The sequence below is a fragment of the Chionomys nivalis genome, chromosome X, assembly GCF_950005125.1.
Source record: "Chionomys nivalis chromosome X, mChiNiv1.1, whole genome shotgun sequence".
Classification (NCBI taxonomy): domain Eukaryota; kingdom Metazoa; phylum Chordata; class Mammalia; order Rodentia; family Cricetidae; genus Chionomys; species Chionomys nivalis.
The window spans coordinates 128811937-128835884 of record NC_080112.1 but is presented as its reverse complement, the minus strand read 5'-3'; the positions used below and the strand labels follow the sequence as shown (position 1 = coordinate 128835884).

Below are 23948 nucleotides of genomic sequence, written 5' to 3'. Positions count from 1 at the left end.
TCTTTGAAACTGGTAATGTTTGGAAACTTGTAATCAAAATAAAAATTTCAATTCTTACTGTGAGTTAAGAACATTGCTTGTGCAGAAGGGCTTGTGAAATCGGCCATCAAAATCACTGGAATCCCTGTCGATACAATAGCCATGAAGTCAGATGTTTAGAGTGCTCTTAAAAAGTACCCTCTTAAGATTTTGACTGACGAGTTCTAATGAATAAAATGCCATGCAGATGTATTTTAAAAAGAAAAAAAAAACTTTTGATTTTCATATTAGAAACCACCAAAATATCAGCTAGACACACTTTCGATATACTGAACGTTGAATAAGTATGGGCCCCTTTTTAGAAACTGGGTTTAAGCTAAAATTTCTCGCCTATTAATATAAAGAAGTCAATTTTAATACTGTATTGCTCTGTTGCCATTTTAAATCTGTTTGGAATTTCTTCCCTCTTGCAGACTTTTATTCTCTTGTCTTTAGTATTTTTTTTTTAAATCAGCCCATCTAGTGATTTGTGAAACAGAAGTATTTTTGTTTAAAAAAATAGACTAAGGACACATCTTTTGAAGATTCTTTGCCAGGGCTTACAAATAAATAGGATGAAAAAAAAAAAAAACGATGCCCCAGAAAAGGAAGGCATAGGAAAATAAGCATTCTCCTGAGAGATAACATATAGTGTGGCCTGACCAAGTCACGTGGTGGGAGGGGGCTCTTTTCTTTCTCCTCCACATCCTTTCCTCTGATGTCACAAGTCTATTATTTCCTGGGAGAATTAATTAGTATTCATTGGGTTGCAGTTGGCAAGAAGAAAGAAGGGAGGAGAGAGAGAGAAAGGGAGAGATCTTAAGAGGGAGAGAGCAAAGAGGAAGAGCTTGGTGGGGGAGCAGGACCTTCCCGGGGTACACTGGGAGTGGGGGCACAGAGTGGCTGTTTTATAACTGGGATCCTCGGTGACGTATGGTCGCCTGCTCCTTGGCAGCTGTCTTTATGGACCAGTAGGCAGAGCGAAATTGACGCTGACAAGACTTTTGCATCTTGGATGGCGCTGTAATCTGCTGTAGTGAAGAACAGAGCCTCTCAATCAGACGGGTGTAAAGAAGAGAGACGGAGGGGAGTCCAAAAGAAAAGGAAGAGGAGGGGGAAAAGTGTGTGTTGGGGGGAAACAGGGAAAAGCATTTTTGGTGGATGGTATGAAGCCAGCCATGGAAACTGCAGCCGAGGAAAATACTGAACAAAGCCAAGAGAGAAAAGGTACCCAGCGCTCTGACAATAGCCTGCTTTAAAGCTTTTCACTGAGGGTGCTTAAAGGGGGTTATCCAGGTTTTATCTCTTGTAAAACAGCTCTAAAACAATACCCGGTGGTGTGGTTTTGTAAAGGGTGGGTTTTGGCTTTCTCCTGGGGGCTAATGTTAAATTAATAGTGTAGCCTCTCTTGTATTTCTGTTGCAAGTTTTCCTATGTAACATGGTATTTCATAGAAAAATGTCTGTAGTTTTTCACCTTGGGCTGCTGGAGTGGGAAAACTGTCTCTCTCTTTTTGGTTTTTACTAAAACAATTAATCACAACTTAGGTCCTGTGTTCTGCATGCTACATTCAGGGATTAGGGGATGCGTTGTTCTGTGCTGATGCTGGAGAGACATGCATGCTAAATATACTTTGATTCCAATAATGCCGGAGTGATTTAAATATGCTGTAAGTTTCTTATTCTGACATGATTGTTCTTTCCATGTATCAGACTATGACATGTAATAATCATTTATAGTCGGAGCTTGACATCAGCTTTGTCCGCTAGCACTGACAGGAGGGAAGAGGTCTTTTGCTAATTGTGACTTAAAGATTTGGAGGAAGAAAACTGTCCAAGGGTTCCAACCTTTAAGGAAGTCTCAGACCAAGTCACAGTTTTGAGATTCCGACTTTGGAGAAATTGACGTTATTGCACCAAGAAAATGGCAGAAACAAGACGCTATGCCTGAGGTCAAGTTTGATGCCCCGTAGAAACAGCTCAGCCAGTGTTAGGTTAACGGTGTCTGGCTCCGCTGTAATTGATCTCTTCACTTCAAGATAAAAACTGTCATAAAATGCACAAAAACATGTTTTATAGCTGCACGGGCTCAGGTTTAAAAAAAATCTATCACGCTAAGGTTCTTTCTCACGGCTTTTACACTCAATTGCAGTCCCTAAATAATAGTAATTCTTCAGCCACATTTTCTTTATGAATATATGGGTTGAGCCACATGAAATTGTTGTTGTCAACCATTTTAAACATGAAAAGCCCATTTATATGCAGGTCAAGTTCACAGCACATTGGGATAAGAGCTGCTTATTTTCGCACAGATTTTTTTCTGCCTATATTAATATTCCATACTATATCCATCCTAAACAGACCAATTTCATTTTGAAAATCTAATTTTAGAAGCCTGATACATACAATTCACAAATTTACCATTTAACCACTTTAACTTACAATTCAGGGGCAACAAGTACATAGCAATTTAATTTTCAAGTTGCTACTTTAGTATAATTTTTATATCAAGCCTACCCCTCCCCTAACAAAAGGCACTATCTTTTCTTGCATATGATTTTTTTTCTCATTTTTTTCTAATCTATGTGAATGGTCAAGTAAGAGAAACTCAGGTATATTTATCAAGTATCATTTCCACTACAATTAGATAATAAGTCGATTGCATATGTGATAATGTAGTAGTATCCCGGAGGAAACGTACCACAGTTCCGAGCATTTTTCTCCTAAAGTGGATGATTTTCCTTTATGCGTGCTTTTGTTGTTGTTGTTAATGCTATGTTTGCCTGTGGCAGATAAAAGCCCTGTGACCTCTACAAGACTGTCTGTGTACACAGAAATGGATCTTTTTTTTTTCCTCTCAAAAACAGAAGGCATTAAATCTTTAGTACACGATTGTGTGACCTGTTCCCATTTAGTCTCAGGGACGGTTGTTACATGGCATCATCTACATATTTAAGGGCAGGTCTACAGGTTGCCACTGTATCCCCAGTATTTGAAAACTGGCTAGCTGTCATTATAGTGGCAAAATTAGAAGCAAAATACCATTTTCAGAGGAACTTTAAAGGTGGCCAGGATTCATAAACACCAGTTGTTAAATAAGTCAAAAATGGCAAGCTACTAAGCTAAGGTCACATGTGTGGTGCAAGTTTGGATAAGAATCTGGACCAGGAAGTTTATTCTTAATCTGCAGCAACAAGGATTGTGATGGCTGTGTGAACCCCCTCTTGAAGCATTCTGGAAGATGACTGATCTTGAGTGGGATGCCCAAGTTCATATGCTAGCTTCCCAAAGTCCAAATTCACATAAGTACATGTGTCATTCCCTAGTTTGCTGACCCATTGTTATAAAACAGTAGCCACAAATGGTCCTGTGTGCTCATCTCTTCTGTATTCCTTCAGATGTGATGTTGGGGGTCTAAACCTATGCTTAGCTCATTGACGTTATCATTTACAAACTTAACGATATTACTTATAAAATGAACTGTGTAATTTTTGGAGCTTGGAGAATCTTTTTCTTCTTCTTCTTCTTCTTGCTTGCAAGACTTCTTCGTTCCTAAGTGTTATCCTCTACATTTTTCTTACTCACAGGTTTGTCTGCATATGTGATTTGTGATTCCCTGTGTTCCTCTTTTCCCACTGGTTTTCAGTTGTTGGTGACAGGGGCAATGCCTGTCTGTTAATTCGGGGTGTTGTTGCCCAATGGCTAGCACCCAACAGCTTGTGAAGGAATAGCTGTGGATAATTATTACAGTGTCTATGAAGAATGTAAGTTAAACTAAGATTTATAAACTGACCTCAGCTTTTGCTGGTTGGTCTCTGTTCCCAGAGAGAGTTTACATAGCTATTGCAACTCACTAACTGCCACCAAGAGGTCTGTTTCTTTAGAAACTCAATCAGACCGCTTTGTTCTTATTTCAGACAAAAATGATCCAAGTCTTAACAAACAAGAAAGTGTTTGTGTTTTTGCGGTGCTCGCATAGTGTTATCCCAGAATGCTGCTGAGAAACCAAAATTCACATAACGTCTTCAGGGGTAGACAGTAATTTGCTTTTTTTTTTTTTTTTTAAAGAAAGCAGGTTTTCTTGGATGAGTATAGCAAATGCAAAATTATTGCAAGTGACAGGTTTTAGTAAAGTGGCAGAATTGAGTAAACAGATTCAGTAAAGATGGAACGAGCAGAGAAAATGAATAAGGCAATTAAAGGAAGTGGATGATGGCTCTGCTAATAAAAAGATGGAAAGATAGGTTTCCATTTGTTTCTGTGGAGTATCACTTAGCGTCACTTCATTTGTGAAAACAGATGTGTCTGGAATTGCTGGAAGCACGTCACTATGGGGGAGAAAAACAATTGAATCCCTCACAACTCTGAAGCTCTATTATGGGGGAGCAGTATCTGTGCTGAAAATTATTTTTATTACATGTAGGAAATTGGAATCTCCCAGAATAATTATAAACAGGCTAGGTCAGTTCCTGTAAACGGTTGCTGAAATCAATCCCAGAATCCAAGTATCAAATTAAGTTTCTAGCCACGTAGCAAGGGAGAAATGTGGTAAATTGGAAATAATGTTTGACTGAAAGTAAATTGGAGGACAGAGTCGGAATACAAGATGAATTCGAATAAGTGACTTGTTTACAGTATTAACAGATTCATTGTAATCTTTCTGCTTTTTTAAAATTTAGCAAAACATGTGCATGTTGGCTCTCCATTTTTTGTTTAGAAGAAAAAAAGCAATTCTCTGGAGCATTTAACATGTTAACATTATTTTGAAGGACCCATGACATTCTTCCTGACATTTGCAAAGTTGTTTATATGAATGTGATACCAGGAAAGTTTTAGATGATGTTATTCTCAGTAAGAGTTTGCCAAGGTGAGCATCTGAAGTGATGGGGCCTGGGGAACAGACTGTAGCAAAAAGAGGCTGTCCAGATGGTGGGCGACATATGTCGTAGGTATGACATGGCATTCTTTGATGGTTTGGGGAGGGGAAGGGTTGCGGGTTGTTTTTTTTTTTTTTTTTTTTTTTTAAGAAAATTAAAATGTGGAGAAAGATCTGAGCAAGTTAGTCTAGCTGTTCCGTTTCTGTTATCAGTTCCATGAACACACTTTCACAACTTGGCCATGTTATTTCTCCCTTGAAATGGAGCATAAACCTCCATTGTGCCAGTAAGTTGTAAGATCGTATTTTTCTGTTACTTGGAAATACAGATCAGTTTAGGGTAAGAGATCTTAGCGACACCATTTCTTAGTCTTGCTGCATCCAAGGACATGCAGAACAACCAGTGCCTGCATGATGTCCACTCCCCGTCACCAGGACTGGGGATGAATTGGACCATTCCAATGACACCCCTTTCTTCTTTTTCCTTTTGACCAAATACGCATACACATGAGCTAATTGGCCAGGAGAAGGGGAGACTCGGGAGGGAGGAAGAATGGGACACACACTGGCTTTTGAGACAGGGAGGCTCCACTCCCAGCTTTACAAGTGTTCTTTGTTGCTCGCCATTTGTCAGTCATTTATTCATTTCATAATATGTGCCTTTGAAATGGCATCCTTCCTCCTGTGCCCTTGGCTCCCGCTCGAGGAGTGAAAGGCTGCTCACCCATTTAGGCATCATTAAAAGTAGCATCGCACGGGTTTTATTGGTCACAAATAAGCAATGGCAGTGATGGAGACTTTTGATCCTTAGCCATCTCCATGATACTTCTCCTTAGAGAGTGAATAAGAGACAATCAAAGAATGCCTTGTTTACAGGCTGATTTTATTAATTATATTAACCACGTGTATACCAAGCCCTACCTACCATTTGATACCAGGGCATAGTGCACCTTTCATACAAAAGGCCAGGTCGCACATATTTTACCCTTCCAGGCCACAGATCTCTGCTTTGCCTGCTCACTTCTGCCATCCTAGCCTGAAGAAGCAGCCACAGATGTATGTGCCCAAGGGCATGTAACAGTGTTCCAGTCAGATTTTCTTTACCAGATGAGACAGTTTACAGCCTTCTGGCAGAACCTTGTCTTTCCCTTCACATTTTAGCTAAGGGCTACAAACAGACACTGACAAACACGGCTTTTGAAACGACCTCGCCAGCCATATTTGTCACGTGGTTGTTCCCAGTGATCATTTGTAAAAGCATTCCAGCCTGGCAGTGACTTGTCCCTATATCATGTTGTCAAAGTTAATGGGGGCTACGGAAGGGAGTAAAGGCATTGTTTTGCTTTGCTTTCCTCGGTTTCCCATTATTGATGTCATGCCCCCACGTTGGTGATGACCACTTACAATCATATGTGTCTCCATGAGCCACCATAGCCACCATCGTGTATTCTGCTTGTATACGGAATAGGCCATTTCCTCATACTTGCGCAGGCCTAGACTCAGCAAGGCATTTGACTCCTAGGTGTCTGGATCCTGTCCTTGGGATTAAAGTGTGTAGTCTGATGTCACAAACACTGCAGATAACTCTGTGTTTAATGTCTCTGCTTAAGTTTGACACAAAAGCACAGCCTAGAAGTGAGTTTCTTTTTTCTCATATCTAAAGATTTGCTCTTGTAAAAAGGGCTCTCCCGGAGTATTCATCCAAGGGATTGGGAAACGGCTGTGCACTTGTCTCGTCTCTAAATCTGCTGTGGTCATCATATTTTCCCATTCTATGGAGCATCTCCAGAAGGCATAGCTGCCATATTTTTCTCAGAGAAATTGTCACAGTTTGGGGTCTAGAGAGATGGCAGGCACAGTGGATGTGAGCACTTGCTGCTCTTGCAGAAGATTAGGATTTGGTTCTCAGTACCCATATGGTGGTGGTCCCTTTTGGCCTCTGTGGATTCCAGTTTGCATGTGGTGCACAAATATACATTTAGGCATGCACGCGTGCACGCGCACACACACACACACACACACACACACAGAGAGAGAGAGAGAGAAGCAATTTTTTTTAAAAACTTGCAGTTGAATAATCCATGCATTTCCATTATCTTTGCTCCGTGGCCACTACCTGAGTGCCCAGATAGCTGCGGACATTCCCATTTTTGTGAGGATCTGAGGACGGGGCATACACAGGCCCTTGGAATTGCAGCCATAGATATTACACACACACATTCATGTGACTTTATTGACTAAGGGAGCCATCAGCATGTTGGGGGTCCATAGCGCCCTAGGGTGGTCTTTCACTTTCAATAAAATACACATCCAGCAATCATTTATTGGGAACCTATAGTATGCTGCACGTATAGAGATAAAATTTAGAACAAGATGAGGGTTGTGGGGGTAGATCAATGCTATAACGCATGCCTGGTATGCATGGGGTTCTTCGGGGTTCCGTCTCTAGCACCCTCCCCCACACTCACAGAAAGAAAAGAAAAACTCCTATCAGAAGAGATTAAACTGCTTAAATTTTTTTTTCTTGAGAGGTCAATATGAAGGGCTCACAGTCAACTTTCCCAAAAGGAAATCAGCTTATATTAGGCCATGGCTGGACCCTGTGATCCTTTTCACTAGCCTGGTTAGGCTTCTTTCTAGCTTGAGAATGTAGCATAACCTTTATCTAAGAGAATGGCTTTTCAAAATTAGATGAAGTTTTCATTTGTTTTGGTTGGGTTTGGGTGGTACCAAGGCCCAAATCCAGGGCACTGCATGCTAGGCAAGTACTCTAGTGTTGAGCTATCCCCTCAGTTCTGAAAACCAGAGGGCAAATTCCAGAGAAAGTAGTGTTAACAGGGGACCAGGACTATTTCTTTAGGAACCGCAGAAGTACTGCTCACTTTCGCATGGAACTTAGAACAGCTCTCATTGGCCTTAACTTGAGAAAGGAGGAAAAGATAGAACTTCTCTAGGCCCCAAGAAGGATGGGGTGGGGAGCAATTGATGCTAGGGTTTTGAAAGTGCGCCCTCTGGAGGCTGATTTTCCAACTGCATAGCCAGCTCCACCTCCAGGTTGTATCCCTGGGCAGGAAATGGGCCTCTTCTTGAATTCCATTTTTCCCTTGTCAAGACTGAATAATAATTTCCTAGGGTGACTATACCTAGTGCAACAGCAGGCATTATGTGTGTAACACTATGACTAGCACACCATAAGCGTCCCATAAATTATAGCTATCATCGCTATTGACAGCCTAAGCAGAAGCAGCAAAAATAGCTTCATGGTACACTCTGTTCTTACTTGGGAACCTTTATTTACTTAATGGCTTTTGGTGCTAGAAATTTAACCCAGAGCCTTACAAGTGTTCTATCGCTGTACTACAATCTCCCGGCCCTTCTTATTCCCTTTAAATGGAACATTTTGATCTGACCTTCAATCCCAAAGGGCCTTCTCTAAAGCATCACTGACCAAAGTGTGTCCCAATCTCAAGTCACGCTGGGAGTTTTCCAAGACTGCTGAGTGGGACTAGGATAGTTGTAAGGCTTGGTAAGCTTTGTGGTGTCTCTGGTGAGGGTGGGGCATTTGCTAGCCTCTCAGTGTGGTTATTCATCTGGTCTTCAATGATTTGAGGCACCACACAGAACATTAGAACCTCGTCTTCTCATGGAATCATTACCCACATCAATGCCAAAGACTTTTTTTTAATATTTAAGATTTTGTAGTACCTCAGAGGATCACCACTTCATACATTTTATGGAATTTATAGGCATGGATGGCCCACGGTGACATTTTTAGCTTCTTAAGAATTTCAGGATTAGAATTCAGGTAACTGTGACGGGAAGCCTATATTCCATGCCAGACAAATTAAAACATATTGTTGTTGTTTCTCCAATTCCCTAAGAAGCGGGAAATCTATTACCAGATGAAGACCTGAGTCCCTGGGAAACCATTTGTTAGCACAGGAAGAAACAATTCCTTCCCTAGAACACACTGAAAGATTATTGAAATAGAATCCAATTCAGAATATTCTCGACTCTGTGATACCTGAGATGAAGATGAAGTGACAGAGACTACTCCAGGTGTCAATGGGAGGATGGGAATTTTGTCCAGAATTCAACAGGCCCCAGAGTCACTTGCCAAAGTTCTAAACTAGGAACTGGGTTCCATGATGGAGAGTGAACCACTGTTCACTTTTGCTTGTGCAGCTGGCCTTAGTTACAGTGTTCTGTGGGTCTGAATGGAAAGAAACTTAAAGTAACACATTATGAGAAACCACATTTTTACCATGAATCCCCAAATGAAGATTTTAGGGGAGGGGATAATACAGAAAATCGAAATAAAGAAAATGTTGGTGATTTGTGTAAACTTAAATTCAAAATTGGAGGACAAGAGTCCAACCGATTCTGAAGCTTATGTTGAACTGATAAATTGAATCTGAAGGGTTGCATTTTGATAGCGTATTTTTAACTCCCCATTTTCCTTTACTATATGGTAAGACAATACATAGAAATGCTGATAATAGAATCGTTGCTGGAGATAGACACTGACTCTTTGCCACTGAAATTGGCAGTGAACAGCAGAGCTGAAATGGAAATTGGCAGGTACCACTGGATGTACCCAGGCTCAAAGAACCATCAGTACCGTCCTGTGCCAACCCTGGGGGACAGGGCTGGCCCCTTGAGCAGTCCAGGTAAATACAGCCTTGGGGTGAATTCCACAAACAACTCGACTGTTATCTTGATTGTAATTTATAATGGCTCTTTCAGTTTGGTGATATTTTATGTTTTGCTTGGTGTATTCATTTGTTGACATGGGTGTGGGTGGAAACGGCCCTTTAATAATTTTTGAATCATTTTCATTTTTTCTTTCCCCCTATCCATTCCAGCCATCTTTCTCCACCTTCTTCCCACCTTCCCTCTCTTCCCTCCACCCACTTCTTTGTATCAAAGGAAACAGTGTACAGTGAGCTATGCCCTTGGGCTAACCACAGACTTCCAGATGTCTGAATTAGTAACGGGGGAGGAGGTCGGTACATATCCACCACAGGGATCAGAGCTGGGTCAGGATTTCAAGGAGCCTCGCCTTCGAAGGTCTTGAGAACTCCTGCCTACACTCTTCAGTGATGCTGCTTTGTACCACCCTCCTTTAGTTAGCATCAATCCATACTTTCGGGAAAACAAAACTCAAAGACTGTGAAATTAAGATCAGACAGCTATGTATTAGATGCCCAGTTTCCGTTTTCCTTGCTCATGAAGGACACTAATCTCGGTGGCCATTAGGGGGCTATGTCTGAGGAAAATGTCGGGGGTGTCAATTTGGAGATTTGAGATGGAGAGGTTACTGAGTAGTAGGAACTTCTCCATTCCCTATTCCCAAAGCCCAAATGTGTCATAATGTTCAGCTCAATTAGCTCAAGGTAGGAAGGTAGCTTAAGCTATGTGAAATGTGATACAAAGGACCAGTGACCGGTCAGATAAACTCAAGAGTAAGCTTAAATATTGTGCTGTCAGCCGGGCAGTGGTGGCTCACGCCTTTAATCCCAGCACTTGAGAGGCAGAGGCAGGTAGATTGCTGTTGAGTTTGAGGATAACCTGGTATACAGAGTAAATTCCAGGACAGCCAGGGCTGTTTCACACAGAAACCCTTGTCTCAGGGAAAAAAAAAAAAAAAGTATTGCTATCATTTTGTCTCAAGGTGTGATGTCATTTCTCCCAACTGAGGCATGTACTTATTTCAGGGATCAACCAGAAATGGCAGTAGTAGGGGCTGGGGTGGTGTCTCAGTGTCAAAAGCACTGGTTGAACAATCATGAAGACTAGAGTTCAGATCCCCTGCACCCACGGAAAAGCAGATGGCAGTGTGCATCTGTCATCCCAGTGGGAGAGGTGTAGAGACAGGTGGATCATTGGAGCCCAAAGCCAGTTGGTGAGCTCTAGGTTTAATTAAAGACCCTGTCGCAAAAAAAAATAAATAAATAAAAATAAAAAATAAGGGAGAGAGGAAGATTCCCAGCATCAACCTTTAGTCACCATTTGCATGCGTACACCAGCGCATGCACACACACCTAAAAAGACAACAAAGAAATGGTAGTGTGGTCAATGACTCTAGAAAGAAACATCTTGAGAGATAACATAAAACATCCTGTTGAATGGTTCTCTTTCTTTTAAGACCTAAAATGGAACCATGAGGCTAATTATCATGGTATAAAAATCTGATTTTAGATTTAGTTCTATGTAATGCACTCCATCATTCCACATAGGGCTATTAGGGTGGCAGCTGTTGCTGCTGCTGCTGCTGCTGCTTCTCCTCCTCCTTCCCCTTCTTTGAGACAAAGTCTCCTGTATTCCAGGTTGTCCTTGAGCATCTGAAGGATGACCTTGTGCTGGGATTACACGTGTATGCCACCACACTCCGTTTACGTGGTGTTGGGGATCAAACCGGGGAATTCATTCATGCTAGGCAAGCCTTCTACTAACGGAGTTACAGTCTCAGCCCATAGGTGCTTGCTTGTTCTGTGTGCGCCTATAAGGTAAACAAGAATGGATCAAGCATCCTTTGGTATAACTCCTTCAAAGAATGTGGTGGTGAGGGTGGTGAGGACTGGGATCTTGGTTTGGAAGTTGCTGTTGCTATTTTCTGTAATGCTACCATATAATGGATTCTTGTTCAGCAATGACATAGCACACATGTAAAAGAAACCAGACACAGGAGCCCAAGCACTCTTACAACTCTATTTGTATTGAGTTTCCAGAACTGGTAACTCCTTAGAGAGTGCATGCCAGGGACTCAGGGAAGTAGGGAGTGGAGATTAACTAGAGAAGAGCACCCAGGATCTCTCTTGGGTGATGAAATGGTCTAAAATTAGATTGTGGGGATGACTGTACAGCCCTGGATTAATTCAAAAGCCCTGAACGGTAGCATTTAAAATAGATGAGAGCCTGACACAGTGGGATACACACCCATAATCCCAGAAGTTGGGAAGTGGAAGCTGGATAATTACCACCAATTGAATGATAACTTGGACTACATAGTTCCAGTGACATATAGTAAGAACTTACCTTTTTGAAAAGTGATTTTTCTAGTATATAAGTTATACCTGAAATCCATGCTTGCTTTGTTTGACCACACATACCCCATCCCATTAGATATGTGTAATTCAAGGGTAAATGAGAAAGGGGTATTGTTACCCACTAGGAATCACAAGCTTCTGCTTTTGAAACAAGATGATATTTATTTTAAGAGTAAGTGTTGGCAATGGCAAGATGGCTCAGTGGCTAAATGCACTTGCTACCAAGTCTGATAACCCGAGTTCAATACCTGGAACCTACATGATAGAAGGAGAGAAATGACCCTGCAATTTGTCCTTTGACCACAGTGTGTGTGTGTGTGTGTGTGTTTGTGTGTAATACAAAAAAAATAGATATAAAGAAAGTTTAATGACACCAAGGCAACTGGAGAGCTAGAAAGAGCTTTGGGTCATTCCTGGACACTGCCATCTTCCTAGAGGACAAGGTGCCTCTGTCCGTGGCTCTGGAGTGGTCTCGAGCATTCCACAGTTTTACAGAAGAGCACCATGTGTGTGATTTTCATCTGGAAGTCCAACCTCTAAATGCGGGGCCTTTGAAGCTGTAGTTGTAACTGAGAAACAACAACACCCCCCCCAAAAAAAACAAAACAAAAAAAAAAAAGTAAGGCTTCAAAGACGTTCCTGAAATTGGTTTTTGGGGAATCCTGAGGAACTTGGGTTTGGAGGGTGCTGCTGTTCAGGGCAATGCCATCCCACTGGCAAGGTCTCACTGCCACTGCAGGCGACTGAGAGCCCAGCCCATGAAGCTCCGTTGGCCATTAACTCAAGGTTCAGCACCAAAGAAGTTGAGTCCAACCCCAGTTTGCCATTCTCCCCTCTGGGCTCAAAATTAAAAATTACTTTTTTTTTTTTTTGGATTTTTGGAATTGTAGGCATAATGAGAGGTTCAGGCTGCCCATAGAATCAGGTTGCTGGTGATATTGCAAAGAAGAATTCTGGGCGCTGTCAGGTTCTTGCCTGCAATAAAGAAAATCTTTGCACTTGATTTGAACTTGAAATTTTAAAGAATGATCTTCCAAGATCCTGAAGTGGTTTTTATATATGTGTTGTTTTAACTTTCATATGCATTTGCATCAATCCTTGGCTTCTCTGGTGCCAAATAGATGTCTGAAGTCCCATTTGTAACTAGAGCGACATTACCCCGGACAGTGTAAAAGATGGATTAGGTCACAGAGGGAGGAAACCTGGCGCCCAGCCATGTCATCATCTGCCCAGGAGATGTCTCCCCGGGTTTTGTTGGCTCCAAAATCAACATAGTTTTGCCATCCCACACTTAGATTCTAAAGCAGATGGTATGAGGAGGAGAAATCGAGAATTCCATATGGCTTGTGTGTCTTTTCTTTCTTCTTTTCTTTTTTTCCCTTTCCATACATAGTTTGCAGTTTCTTTCCGGGGTGGGAGGGGGACAAGGAGGTGTTGACCTGGCTGACCAGGAAGTCTTTGCCAAAGAAAAATGCCTCTCTCACCCATACAGTTACTAGCAGAGACCACCTTACCCCAACTTCTTGTTCCCCACCAGAAAGATCAAGTTCGGTCCAATGTCTTTTGCCTTGACTCCTCCCCCATAGCTTTCTTCTTTCTTTTCTTTCTTTCTTTCTTTCTTTCTTTCTTTCTTTCTTTCTTTCTTTCTTTCTTTCTTTCTTTCTTTCTTTCTTTCTTTCTTTCTTTCTTCTTTATTTCTTTCTTTTCCTGACTGTAACTTCTACAGAAGTCACATTTTTAAGACTTGGTAGTTACCCTTACCATTACTTCCCCACCCTGCCGCCCCCAGTCAGGCTCTTCTGCAGCCCACGCTGGACCTGAACTGTCTGTGTAGATGAGAGTGACCTTGAACCCCTGATCCTCCGACTTGAACCTTCCAAGTGCTGCCGCAGTTTTGTTTTATTTCATTTTATTTTTAGTTCCTTTGAGACAGGGTCTGACTATGTAGTCTTAGCTGTCCTGGAGCTCTCTATGCAGACTGTTCTGACCTCAGACTCATAGAGCTGCACCTTCTTTTGCTTCCCAAGTGCTGGGATTAAAGGCATGTGCCACCACACCTGGCTCTGTGATAGTTTTAAATCCATTTTTTTCCTTATGAAGACACGTGAGTAAGAATGATGAACAGAGAAGTTGTGGATGGGAGCTTGGGGAAAAGACACAAGTGTCTCCCATCTTCCTCAATATGATCCAATTATGTGTCAGGGATGGTTCTCCAACACAGGCTGAAAACTAGCATACTAAGAATGGCTATTTATCAGTAAATTTGACGTTTGGACTTCAGTCCGAGGAGTAAAGACCTCCACTCACTTCACTAACCTCCAATTTTTTTTTCTGAATGTCGGCCGGTGGTGGCTCCCACCTTTAATCCCAGCACTTGGGAGGCGGATCTCCATGAGCTTGATGCTTCCCTGATTTACAGAGCTAGTTCCAGGACAGCCAGGGCTACACAAAAAAAAACCTGTCTTAAAAAAATTAACCAAATGTAAACTACTCTGATGCTTGGATTGAGATTCCATAGGTAAGTCCAGATGTTCAAACAAGGAGCATGACCTCTTGTTTGTGTAACAGGATGATGAGTGTCAGGATAGGCAAACTTGAGGACAGGTTAGTGCCCAAGCTAGGCAACTTGCATTACCAAGAATGGATCCCTAAGTAGCTGTGGAGGGTTACTGAGAGTGAGTGCCTAAAAGCACCTTGAGGTCGCTGTGGCGATTCAGTTCACACTCCCGGAGGCAGTTCATCTGCCCCTTTCACTGCTGACCTTGGAACTTCTCCCTGGGATCTGCTTCAACCTGACATGGAGGAGGGGCACTACTGTCCCTTAGGAACACACTTTCAGAGCCTAAGGATGTATGGCCACTATGTTTTAGGATCGTATCTTCAAACACTTGAAATGTATCTCAAGAGAGAAATCCCTTTCTTACTATTTTGACATGCATCAGGAGCATGGTACCTGTCTGTGGAGGGGTTTCCTCCATTATTGGAGGTTGTGGGCATGTCGTGTAGGTTCTGATGGCACTTGTCACTCTGTTCCCTAGAGTGTAGGTACTGTAGCTTTCTGAGTGTGTACATCGGAAGCTGGGGAAGCTCTCTGCCTATGATATGCTTTTAGACACTTGGGGTTTTCTGGTTCAGTGGACGTGAAGACGATGAGAGCATATCGTAGCTCTGATTCACGCTCTGAAGTTTTCTGCTTTCCGGGATTCGTTTGCTTTTTATTTTTATAAAATGATATCTGTTGTACAGTTACTATTCCATGACTTAATTAGAAAAAAAACTATAATCAGCCATAAAGAAAACTCTTCTTGATTGTTTACAAACATTCCAATTTGGGGCTGCTATTTAGCCAGTATGCATGCGGCATTTGTTTGTGTCACAGTGGCCTAGTGAGTCCCCACGGCATCAGCCTACCTGGCCTCTTACTCTTGTGTATGCTCCTTAGCTTAGAGTAGGCAAGCAAAGGAAGTAAAAATGGAGACGACAATGGGCCCTGGATGCCAATCTGGAGCTGTCTGTCAGGCACAGCAGATAGTTTGAGGACCACAGCTTCGATCAGTCCAGAATGAGCTTTGCGAGTAGTGGTGTCTGCTCGCTTACTCCTACTGCTGCTGCTTCAGTTTTTTTTCAGTGACAAATATTTCGTTTTGCCTTGGCATCTTTTGACCCTCTTGGAGGTAAGTGGCGCTATGGCTGCCATGGCTGGGAAGAAAGCATTGGCAGTGTGAGTCGTCCCACCTCTTCCGGCTGTGTCCTTTTGGTCATTCCGATTCACTTCCAAATAAGTCACACACATAACCAGTTTCTGGGTCTGTGCCAGGATGATACTAAATGGAATGCTCCCGGTTTCAAGGAGTCGTTTTGATAGGTTGAGCCTTTCCCTGAAACTTTGGATTTTATCTAGACATTTCCAAGGAGTGCTTTTGCCCTAGGAGAGTAACGCCTGTGAAGAAATGCCTGCCTGGTAGGAGACACGTGGGATTGGAACTCTCTCACTTTCCCTTATTTTCCTGTGCTTCCTGTGCAGTTTCCTGGGGGTAACTAATGGAAATTTCCATGAGGGTTTTGATACCACCCATTGTGTTTTTATAAAATTTTATGTAAACCAGTCATACCCATTACGGATGACCTGTGGCTACTTGCCCATAAAATAAATAGATGGATAGATAGATAGATACATACATACATACATATATACTTATGTACGTACATACACACATTGCTTTAAAGTGGCAGTAACAAGCATACATGGATGCAACAAAATACCTGATAAAAGCAGCTTAAAAGGGTTGATTTGGGCTCATGATTTGAAGATGTAGACAGCAGTTTTCAAGCTGTGTGTCAAGACCCCTTTGGTGGTCAAATGACCCTTTCACACAGACCACCTGAGACCATCGAACAACACCGAGATTTACATTATGATTCATAACAGAAGCAAAATGATGGTTAAGAGGTAGCAATGAAAAAGTTTTATGGCTGGGGGTCAGCACAGCATGAGGAACTGTATTAAAGGGTCGCAGCATTGGGAAGGCTGAGAGCCGCTGGTGAGGCCATCATGGTGAAGAAATCATGGTAGCAAGAACATGAAACAGTTGATCCCATTGCATCACTAATGGAGGATCAGAGAGAGAGTTAAGCAGGTGTTGTACACGTCTTCTTTTATATTTAATCCAGGACCGCAGCCCATGGGATGTTGCTACCTTCCCACCTCAGTTAACCTAATTTAGAAACCCCTGCACAGCCCTGCCCAGAAGCTTGACTCCATGATGATTCTAGATTCTGTCAAGTTGACCATCACCCTGAGTCTCTTTCAAGGGTTTAAGTCTTGGCTTCCTTGTGTACTAAGTATGATGATATTATGTCATGCCCAAAGATCACCAAGCTCTCTTTCATCCCTTCCTTGTTGCTCCCTCCCATAATCAACCTCTGCTTTGCCTTCTCTCTGGATTCCTGTGCTTTTCCTAGAATGGCCTTACAAACATGGCTTCACGTATTCTCTTGCCCTTTCTCATTCCATTCCCACAAACTGGCATGTGACATTGATTGCTTAATAGCTCCATGGCTTTGTCTGATTTTCATCCTTCCTGCTTCCCTTGAAGACGCCCTGTCCCCTTTGAATAAAACTCAGCAAGACGGATTCTGCCTCCACTCACATCTGAAGACTTCAGCTTTGCACCCACTTGGGCCCAGCCCACACACCAGTGCCAGATGACTCTCACAGGCACATCTCTGATCATGTCACTTGCCTGCACACAAACCTGCCCCCTCTCCTGCTTGCAAGTGAAGCCGAGGCTCAGGCTGGCTTGACTGCCTCCTACAGTTGGAGGAGGGCCCACCTGCCTTTCTTTCCAACTTCTCCTAACACTACCCTGGTGTCCTTGAGAAACTCAGCTAAACCTTGGCTCCCATACCACCACGTTGAGACAGCACTCCTTCCCCAGTGCCTATCATGGAAACATATGTGCTTTCCAAGGCCTAGCTACACAGTCTATCCGTAGACCCATTTGACAGCATCTCACACTAACCAAGGACATCAATCCCGTACCTCCCTCCCCACATCCCTATGCTGCCTCTCTTCTTACTCTCATGGAAAGTTCTGTACTTGAATGTTACTCCCTCACCATCCACTATTAAGGACCAGTGTCGGGAAGGGCTAATGAGTGTCTTGTTTCTTGGATTTATTTCCCAGCTTCTGAGCTACATCCTCAGTTCAACTTACATATTAAAACAATAATGAAACCCATGCTATGTTATCCTGAATAGCATTTTCAGAAGATAAATATTTTCCAAATCAAAATCCTTTAGTGTGAAGAGTAAATACTGTTGTTGTTGTTGTTTAATCTTTCTAATATGGGACTTAATGTGAAGCAGCTAGATTCTGCCTCTGCCTCCGCATTCTTTCAGTGCTATCTTGGCTTCTCTTGCTTTAATTTAGATAGTTGGAGAAAGCTCTATCTCTCACAGGTATGAGGTCGGAGGAGAGTTTCAATGGCCTTTTAAAATAATTTCAGAATTTGAAATTCTTTTCTGCCATTGACAAGATTAACCATCAAGTAGCAGTTTCTCTGTAAAGGAATATCTTATCTTCCTGCGGGGTGCTCAGAGGACAGCTTGAACAAGCCATTGCTCTCATTCCACCGTGTGGGCCCCAGGGATGGAACTGGGTCATCAAGCTTGGTAGCAAGCACAACTTTACCCATTGCTTCATCTCCCTGGCCTACGTAGTGGTTTCTTAAAGAACGGTTCACTGTGTGACATCTGAAACCATATTGATGACCCTTTTGTATCCCGCTCTATTAAAATCCATTGCTGTAACCTGGACTTTGATCGGCTCTTATATTCTTTTTTGTAAAGTTACACACTTATTATTTGGAAAACACTAGTAGTGTGTATGTGCTTATGTTTGAATTCCCAATATTGACACATTTTATTAAACCACATAAAATCCCATGTCTCCATATCACTGCCAAGACTTCATCCTGAAGTCGTCTGAGCTAGGGAAACTGTCAGTCTCGCTGTGGCAGGTACAAGTTTCCCCAAGTTCATTGGCAATGGATACCATCAGCTGTTTTCTTTGAAATGACAAGCTGTTCGCTTAGTTCACTTCCCAGAAAATGTCTTCCAAATAACTATGTCTGAGTAACTACAGCCTGTCAGAGCTTCTTTCTAGAAAATGAAAAATAGCGTTCCATGAGAAAAGGTGCTAGGTGGGTTTGTAACACAATCGAACCAGAATTTCCCCAAAGGTTACAGACATCCCTTGATGTGCGATGTCTATCCAAGCGCCCTGCGCTTCCTCCGCATTCATGGTACAGAACGTTCTAATAAGCGGTCTCGGGGTTGTGATTGAATAAAAGTCCTATATTTTAACATCTGTGGCACTGTAGATGGATGGACGTCTGCTTTGTACCGAGGATGCTTTGACACGAAACCAGCTCCGCAGTTTGTTTTCTCCGGCCGCGATGCTGCGTGCTGAAGAATGTGCTTACTGCACTTCGGAGCCGCTGCCTGCTTTCTGCTGCGGCATCAGCGCTTTTCCTGCGCAAAGGTCACTACAGCGGCAAAAGTAAATAACGCCTTCGTGATGTTCGAGAAAGAGTTTGGACCCCGCGGGCCTCCTGAAAGGGCCTCACAATCTCCCAGGGCTCAATCTAGCTCCTTTCAAAAGCTCTACCTTCCTGACTTGGTCGGGGGGGGGGGGGGGGGGGGGGAGCTGGCAGACGTGCACCAGAAAATCTTCTGGGAGCTGGTCAGAAAAACAGCAGTTTACTTATCTCCGTGGATTTACAAAGACTGAAGGGTGTGTGTGTGTGTGTGTGTGTGTGTGTGTGTGTGTGTGTGTGTGTGTGTGTTGCGGGGGATGCACTTGTGGATGCCAGAGGACAGTTACAGGTATCATCCCTCGGGTACCACCCACCTTGTTATTTGGAGAAAGGTTTTCCATTCAGCCTGGCGCTGTCCTAGTGAGCTAGACTGGCTGCCGAGCAAGGCCAGGGGAGCGCCCTATCTCTACCTCCGCAGCACTGAAATTAGAAAACTCCACCTCACATTTTCACATGGCTTCTGCAGATTCAACTCAAGGTCTCATGGTTGAGCGGCAAGCCCTTTACTGCCTGAACTATCTAGCCCCTAGACAGAGTTTTGCATGGGGAAGTGTGTCAGCCACTGTTTTTCTCCAGTGGAGCTCTGAAGGCTCTTCCTGAAAAGGGTCTGGTGTAGTTATCCATAGCCAACCACTCAGCTCTGCCTTCGGGACTTGACTAAAACGAATGTGGGCGGCCATGTGCTAATAAAGCTTTATTTATGGGTGTACAAGTTTGAATTTCATATACGTTCCATATGTCACAAAATATTTTTTCAAGCCTCCCCCTTCTGCCCCATTTAGACAAGATTGGGCTCACTTAGGGGTAGTATGAACACAGACCAAAGGAATAGCTCAAACTGGCCTTGAACTTGAAATCTCACTCCTGAATCTTCTTTGTCATTTAGTTTCTGTCCTGTACTACCACAACTGGCTACCTAGAAATACAAAAATCATTCTTCATTTGTAGCTGTAAGAAGAGCAAGCCAGATTTGCCCCCATGGGCCACTTTGTTGACCTGTGTACTGTGTCCTTGGTTTTCCACTGAAATCACTGGGAAAGCGTAAAGGTTCGAACAAGAAACTCTGCAGTTTCTTATCAACAGGAAATTCCAATCTAATTGATCCAGGTCAGTGGAGCCTAGACCTCAGGATTCCCAGATATTTCTAATGTGCTAGAAAGAGCAAGACCTGTTGTTCTAGCATGCAAAAAAAAAAAAAAAACAGTAAATTTTATTGTAAACATTTTTTTTCTTTAAAAAAATAGAATTTGGGGAACTGAAGAGATGGATCAGCAGTTATAAAACATTTGCTACTCTTTCAGTGGACCCAAGTCTAGTTCTAAACATAGATATCAGGCAGCCTACAACTACCTGTAAGTCCAGCTCCAGAAATAGATGCCTCTAGTCCCCATGGGGCACCTGCACTCACGTGTACATACATGCATACATACATACATACACACAATTTTTTTTTAAATCTTAGACAACTGGTGAAAAAATCAAATCCTAAGACCAAGGTTGCAGCATTGTAACCTCAGAGCCGGGTTCTTCACCCTTAGCATCAAGTGCAGGCACCGCCCTCCAAGTATATGAACCCCAAACTAGCTCCAGACATTGCCCAGTGTCTCCTGAGGAAGAAGATGGCCCCTGGTTGACAGGTCTAAATAATGTGACTTTTTGTTTAGAGTATCTCAGGCATTCTTCTCTTGGACTATATTGACATTCAGGGCCTGATAAGATTCTGTCGTGAGAAGCTAGCTGTCTTGTACACTATAGAATATTTACAGCATCCCTGACCTGTACCCACTAGATGCCAATAGCATCCCTACTGCCAGCTGTTACAACCTAAAATGTCAATAAACTTCCAGATGTCCCCCTGGGGCACAACCATCCCCTCTGAGAATGCTACTTAGCATCCCGGAGGCTTCTGTGTAGGATTTTAGCTGCTTCCATTTGCCTGTAGCTGGTGGTCTGAACAACAACAACAAAAAAACTTTCCTTTTTAATTTCGTATCTTGGTAAGGGGGCAAGGCATGCCCTGGGTAGAGGGGAGTATGGTGTATGTATGTGTGTGACATTCATTCCCTGGGGAAGAATCTGAGCCCTTGTTCCCGCTGACCCTCCTTCTGAGCCAGCATTAAATCTGCAGCCAAGATCACGGATGACTTGGGCAAATCACTTGGCCATTATGAACTCACAGCCATGGCAACGGCCATCCGCAAGTCCGAGGACAAAAGGTGTTTTATTCTGTTGTTCTGCACAAAAGGTTCTAGGGATGCAGAGGACAAACGGCCATTGACAGTGAGAGGCATTGATGTGTACTTTTTTCTCCTTACTATGTGCTTTATATTTAAACTGTCTTAGACCAATAACAGTGGAGCTTTTGTGTGAATCAAACCTAAAACTATCTTTACACAGAGACCCCCTATACAAAAGCTTAAGATATTAGCTCAAAAGCGGTTTGGGAGTTTGGTGAAAGAGATTGAGAATTACTAGTAAAAACATGTTTGAAACCCTGGCATTATTTTTTTTCATTTTAATATAAGATCACAGCAGTAAGAACTGTGGGGGGCAACGCTTTTCTTGTCCCTCCGCTTTGTGGTAACTAATATAATGAATGCTGATTTGAAGCTTGGGAAAATTCAATTCTGTGGGTTTGCAAGTGTACTGAAGCAAGACATTACTCTTCCTTAACGAGCATTGGTTTTTCGCAGTCTGGTCCTCTGCTGATACAGAATGCCACCCGCATACTTCAAAGCATTTGCCTGGGACTTCCTAACCCGGAGCTAGGCTGAACCTGAGGCCCACTCCCTTTGCCGTATGCACACCTGGCACCTTGGTGGGGGTGAGGGGTGCATGTAAGTCAGCTTTCTCCAGTGGTCCCAGATCTATTGTCTCAGCCCCTGCCTGCATCCGGGTAAAGGTAGTTTTAACCGTGAGCAGTGCTGAGGCTATCAGGGCTTCCTTGTTTCCGAGAAAGCACCCGAGTTGCAGTCTTTCAAGACAGCAGAACAATCCAGAACATTTTCATTTTGTTTTTCTTCCTGGGAGTCCCCAAACTAGACATTTGGTCTAGAAGTGGCTAGAATGTTGTGGTCAAATCCTAGGAGGCCTGTTTTTTTTTACAGGGGGTGAAGTTCCAGGTGCTATGTGAAAGTAGGCATTTTACGCGGTCTCAGGATACCACATCCGATCCCGAGGAGATGGAATTGCTGACTCGGATGGCTTCTCCAGCCTCTGCATACCACTCCAGGAAGAGGGGGGGCTCACTTAGCTGATTGGCAGAAGCTACCTCAAGATTCTGCATAGCTCTGTCACTCCAAAACTCCCCACTTCTCAAAGCTACAGTTGTTCATCCCAGAACCACCCTGTGCAAGGCACTTCCAAATAGCACACGTTCTGCTCTCTGCTCTCCTATCACTTCTTGGCTTGGGGGCTAAGAGCAAAGGGAAAGAGAGTGCAGCCTGGACCGGCTTTGAATTCACACTTCTACCCCAGCTTCCTGAGTGCTGGCATTAGAGATGTCAACTGCCAGGCCCAGCTCTTTCCTCTTCTTGACCCCTGGAAGTTTTTGTTGCCGTCCAGTAAGTAGAAGCTGTTGGCCTCAAGTTTAGCGTTGCTGAGTTGCAAGTCATCTTGCATGACCCCGATTTGTTTCCCTGCTCTCAAATGTTGAATGGCTCCGTGTGATTCTGAGGATGCTTTTGTTGACACAGAAAAGCAGCTGTTACCTCAAAGTGAGAGCTCATTCTAGAAATGAATGTGACTCACCATGTCCCAGGAACACAGATTCAGACCCCTAAACACCACATTCCAACATGGTAATAGTTTTCATTTTTTAAATAGTAACAGAACAAAGAAATTTTATAAACCAAAGCGTTTTTTAAATATATAGGTGAGGCCAGTCTGTGATGGCGCACGCCTTTAATCCCAGCACTCAGGAGGCAGAGGCGGGCGGATCTCTGTGAGTTCGAGGCCAGCCTGGTCTATAAGAGCAACTTCCAGGATATGCTCCAAGGCTACATGGAAACCCTGTCTCGAAAAACAAAAATCAATCAAACAAACAAAAAACCCTAGGTGAGAACATCAGACGGACAGATTGCAGAAAGTGAGGAGATCTCTGTTGAGGGTCTGAGACGCTATCTCAGTCCTTTGGGTTGGTAGAGACTAGAATCTATTTGTATATTTCAAAAGGATCTACCTAGTAAATCATAGAGGGAAACGTTACATCAAACACAAAGGTGGCCAATGACAGTTAAGAGAACTAAAGACAGACCAAGTTTATTTGGCTCAGGACCTGCAACATTTTGGGTCTCTACAATCAGGGAAACTAATCAGTCAGTCAGTAGAATCTTTGTCTGGAGTGGGGTGGGTGGAGAGCTATTGAGACAAGGTCTCACTCCCTAATCCCTGACTGGCCTGGAACTCACCATGTAGACCAGGCTGATCTTGAACTCACAGAGATCCCCCTGCCTCTGCCTCCCGAGTGCTGCAATTAAAGACGTGTACCACCACACCCAGCAGGAATCTTTTAGTACATTCAAGAATTAGTAAAGAGACCTGATGGCCCCTACATGATCAAGCACCTATAGATAGCCATGTTCTTACCACTCCACCTCTCAGTGAACTGTTTCTGGCTCATTTTCCCCTGGTGGTCTTTGAATGGACCTTGTTCTCCCCCGCCACAGGATTTTCATTCATGTTCTTCTCACTCCCTGGATCACTCTTCCTCCCCATCTTTCCCTCCCTTTACCTAATTCATTCTTGGGTTTAAGCTCAAGATACCATTCTTAATCACCTCCTGAAACCCGAGTTGTCCCCACTGTTCCTTTTCCTCACACTTTTTAATTTAAAATGATTTAATGACTTCCTCACCCTACATAAACCGCAAGCTTCAACAGGGTATATATCACACATATCTTAGCTC

At 43.1% G+C, this 23948-nt stretch overlaps 1 protein-coding gene across 5 annotated transcripts in view; it reads left to right on the top strand.

The window, feature by feature from the left end:
* Gpm6b (glycoprotein M6B) overlaps positions 1 to 23948 on the top strand; it is a 147549-nt gene that overhangs the window by 102699 nt on the left and 20902 nt on the right. Inside the window, exons 1-2 of one of the 5 annotated variants that reach the window (XM_057758929.1) lie at positions 819 to 1245; positions 9444 to 9563. The exons of 1 other annotated variant lie outside the window; for it this stretch is intronic. In XM_057758929.1, the coding sequence (XP_057614912.1) occupies positions 1185 to 1245; positions 9444 to 9563 (181 nt within the window). In that variant the 5' untranslated portion in view covers positions 819 to 1184. Of the gene's footprint in view, positions 1 to 818; positions 1246 to 9443; positions 9564 to 23948 lie in introns of those variants that run through there. 3 more of the 5 variants (XM_057758930.1, XM_057758931.1, XM_057758933.1) reach the window with 3 other exon arrangements.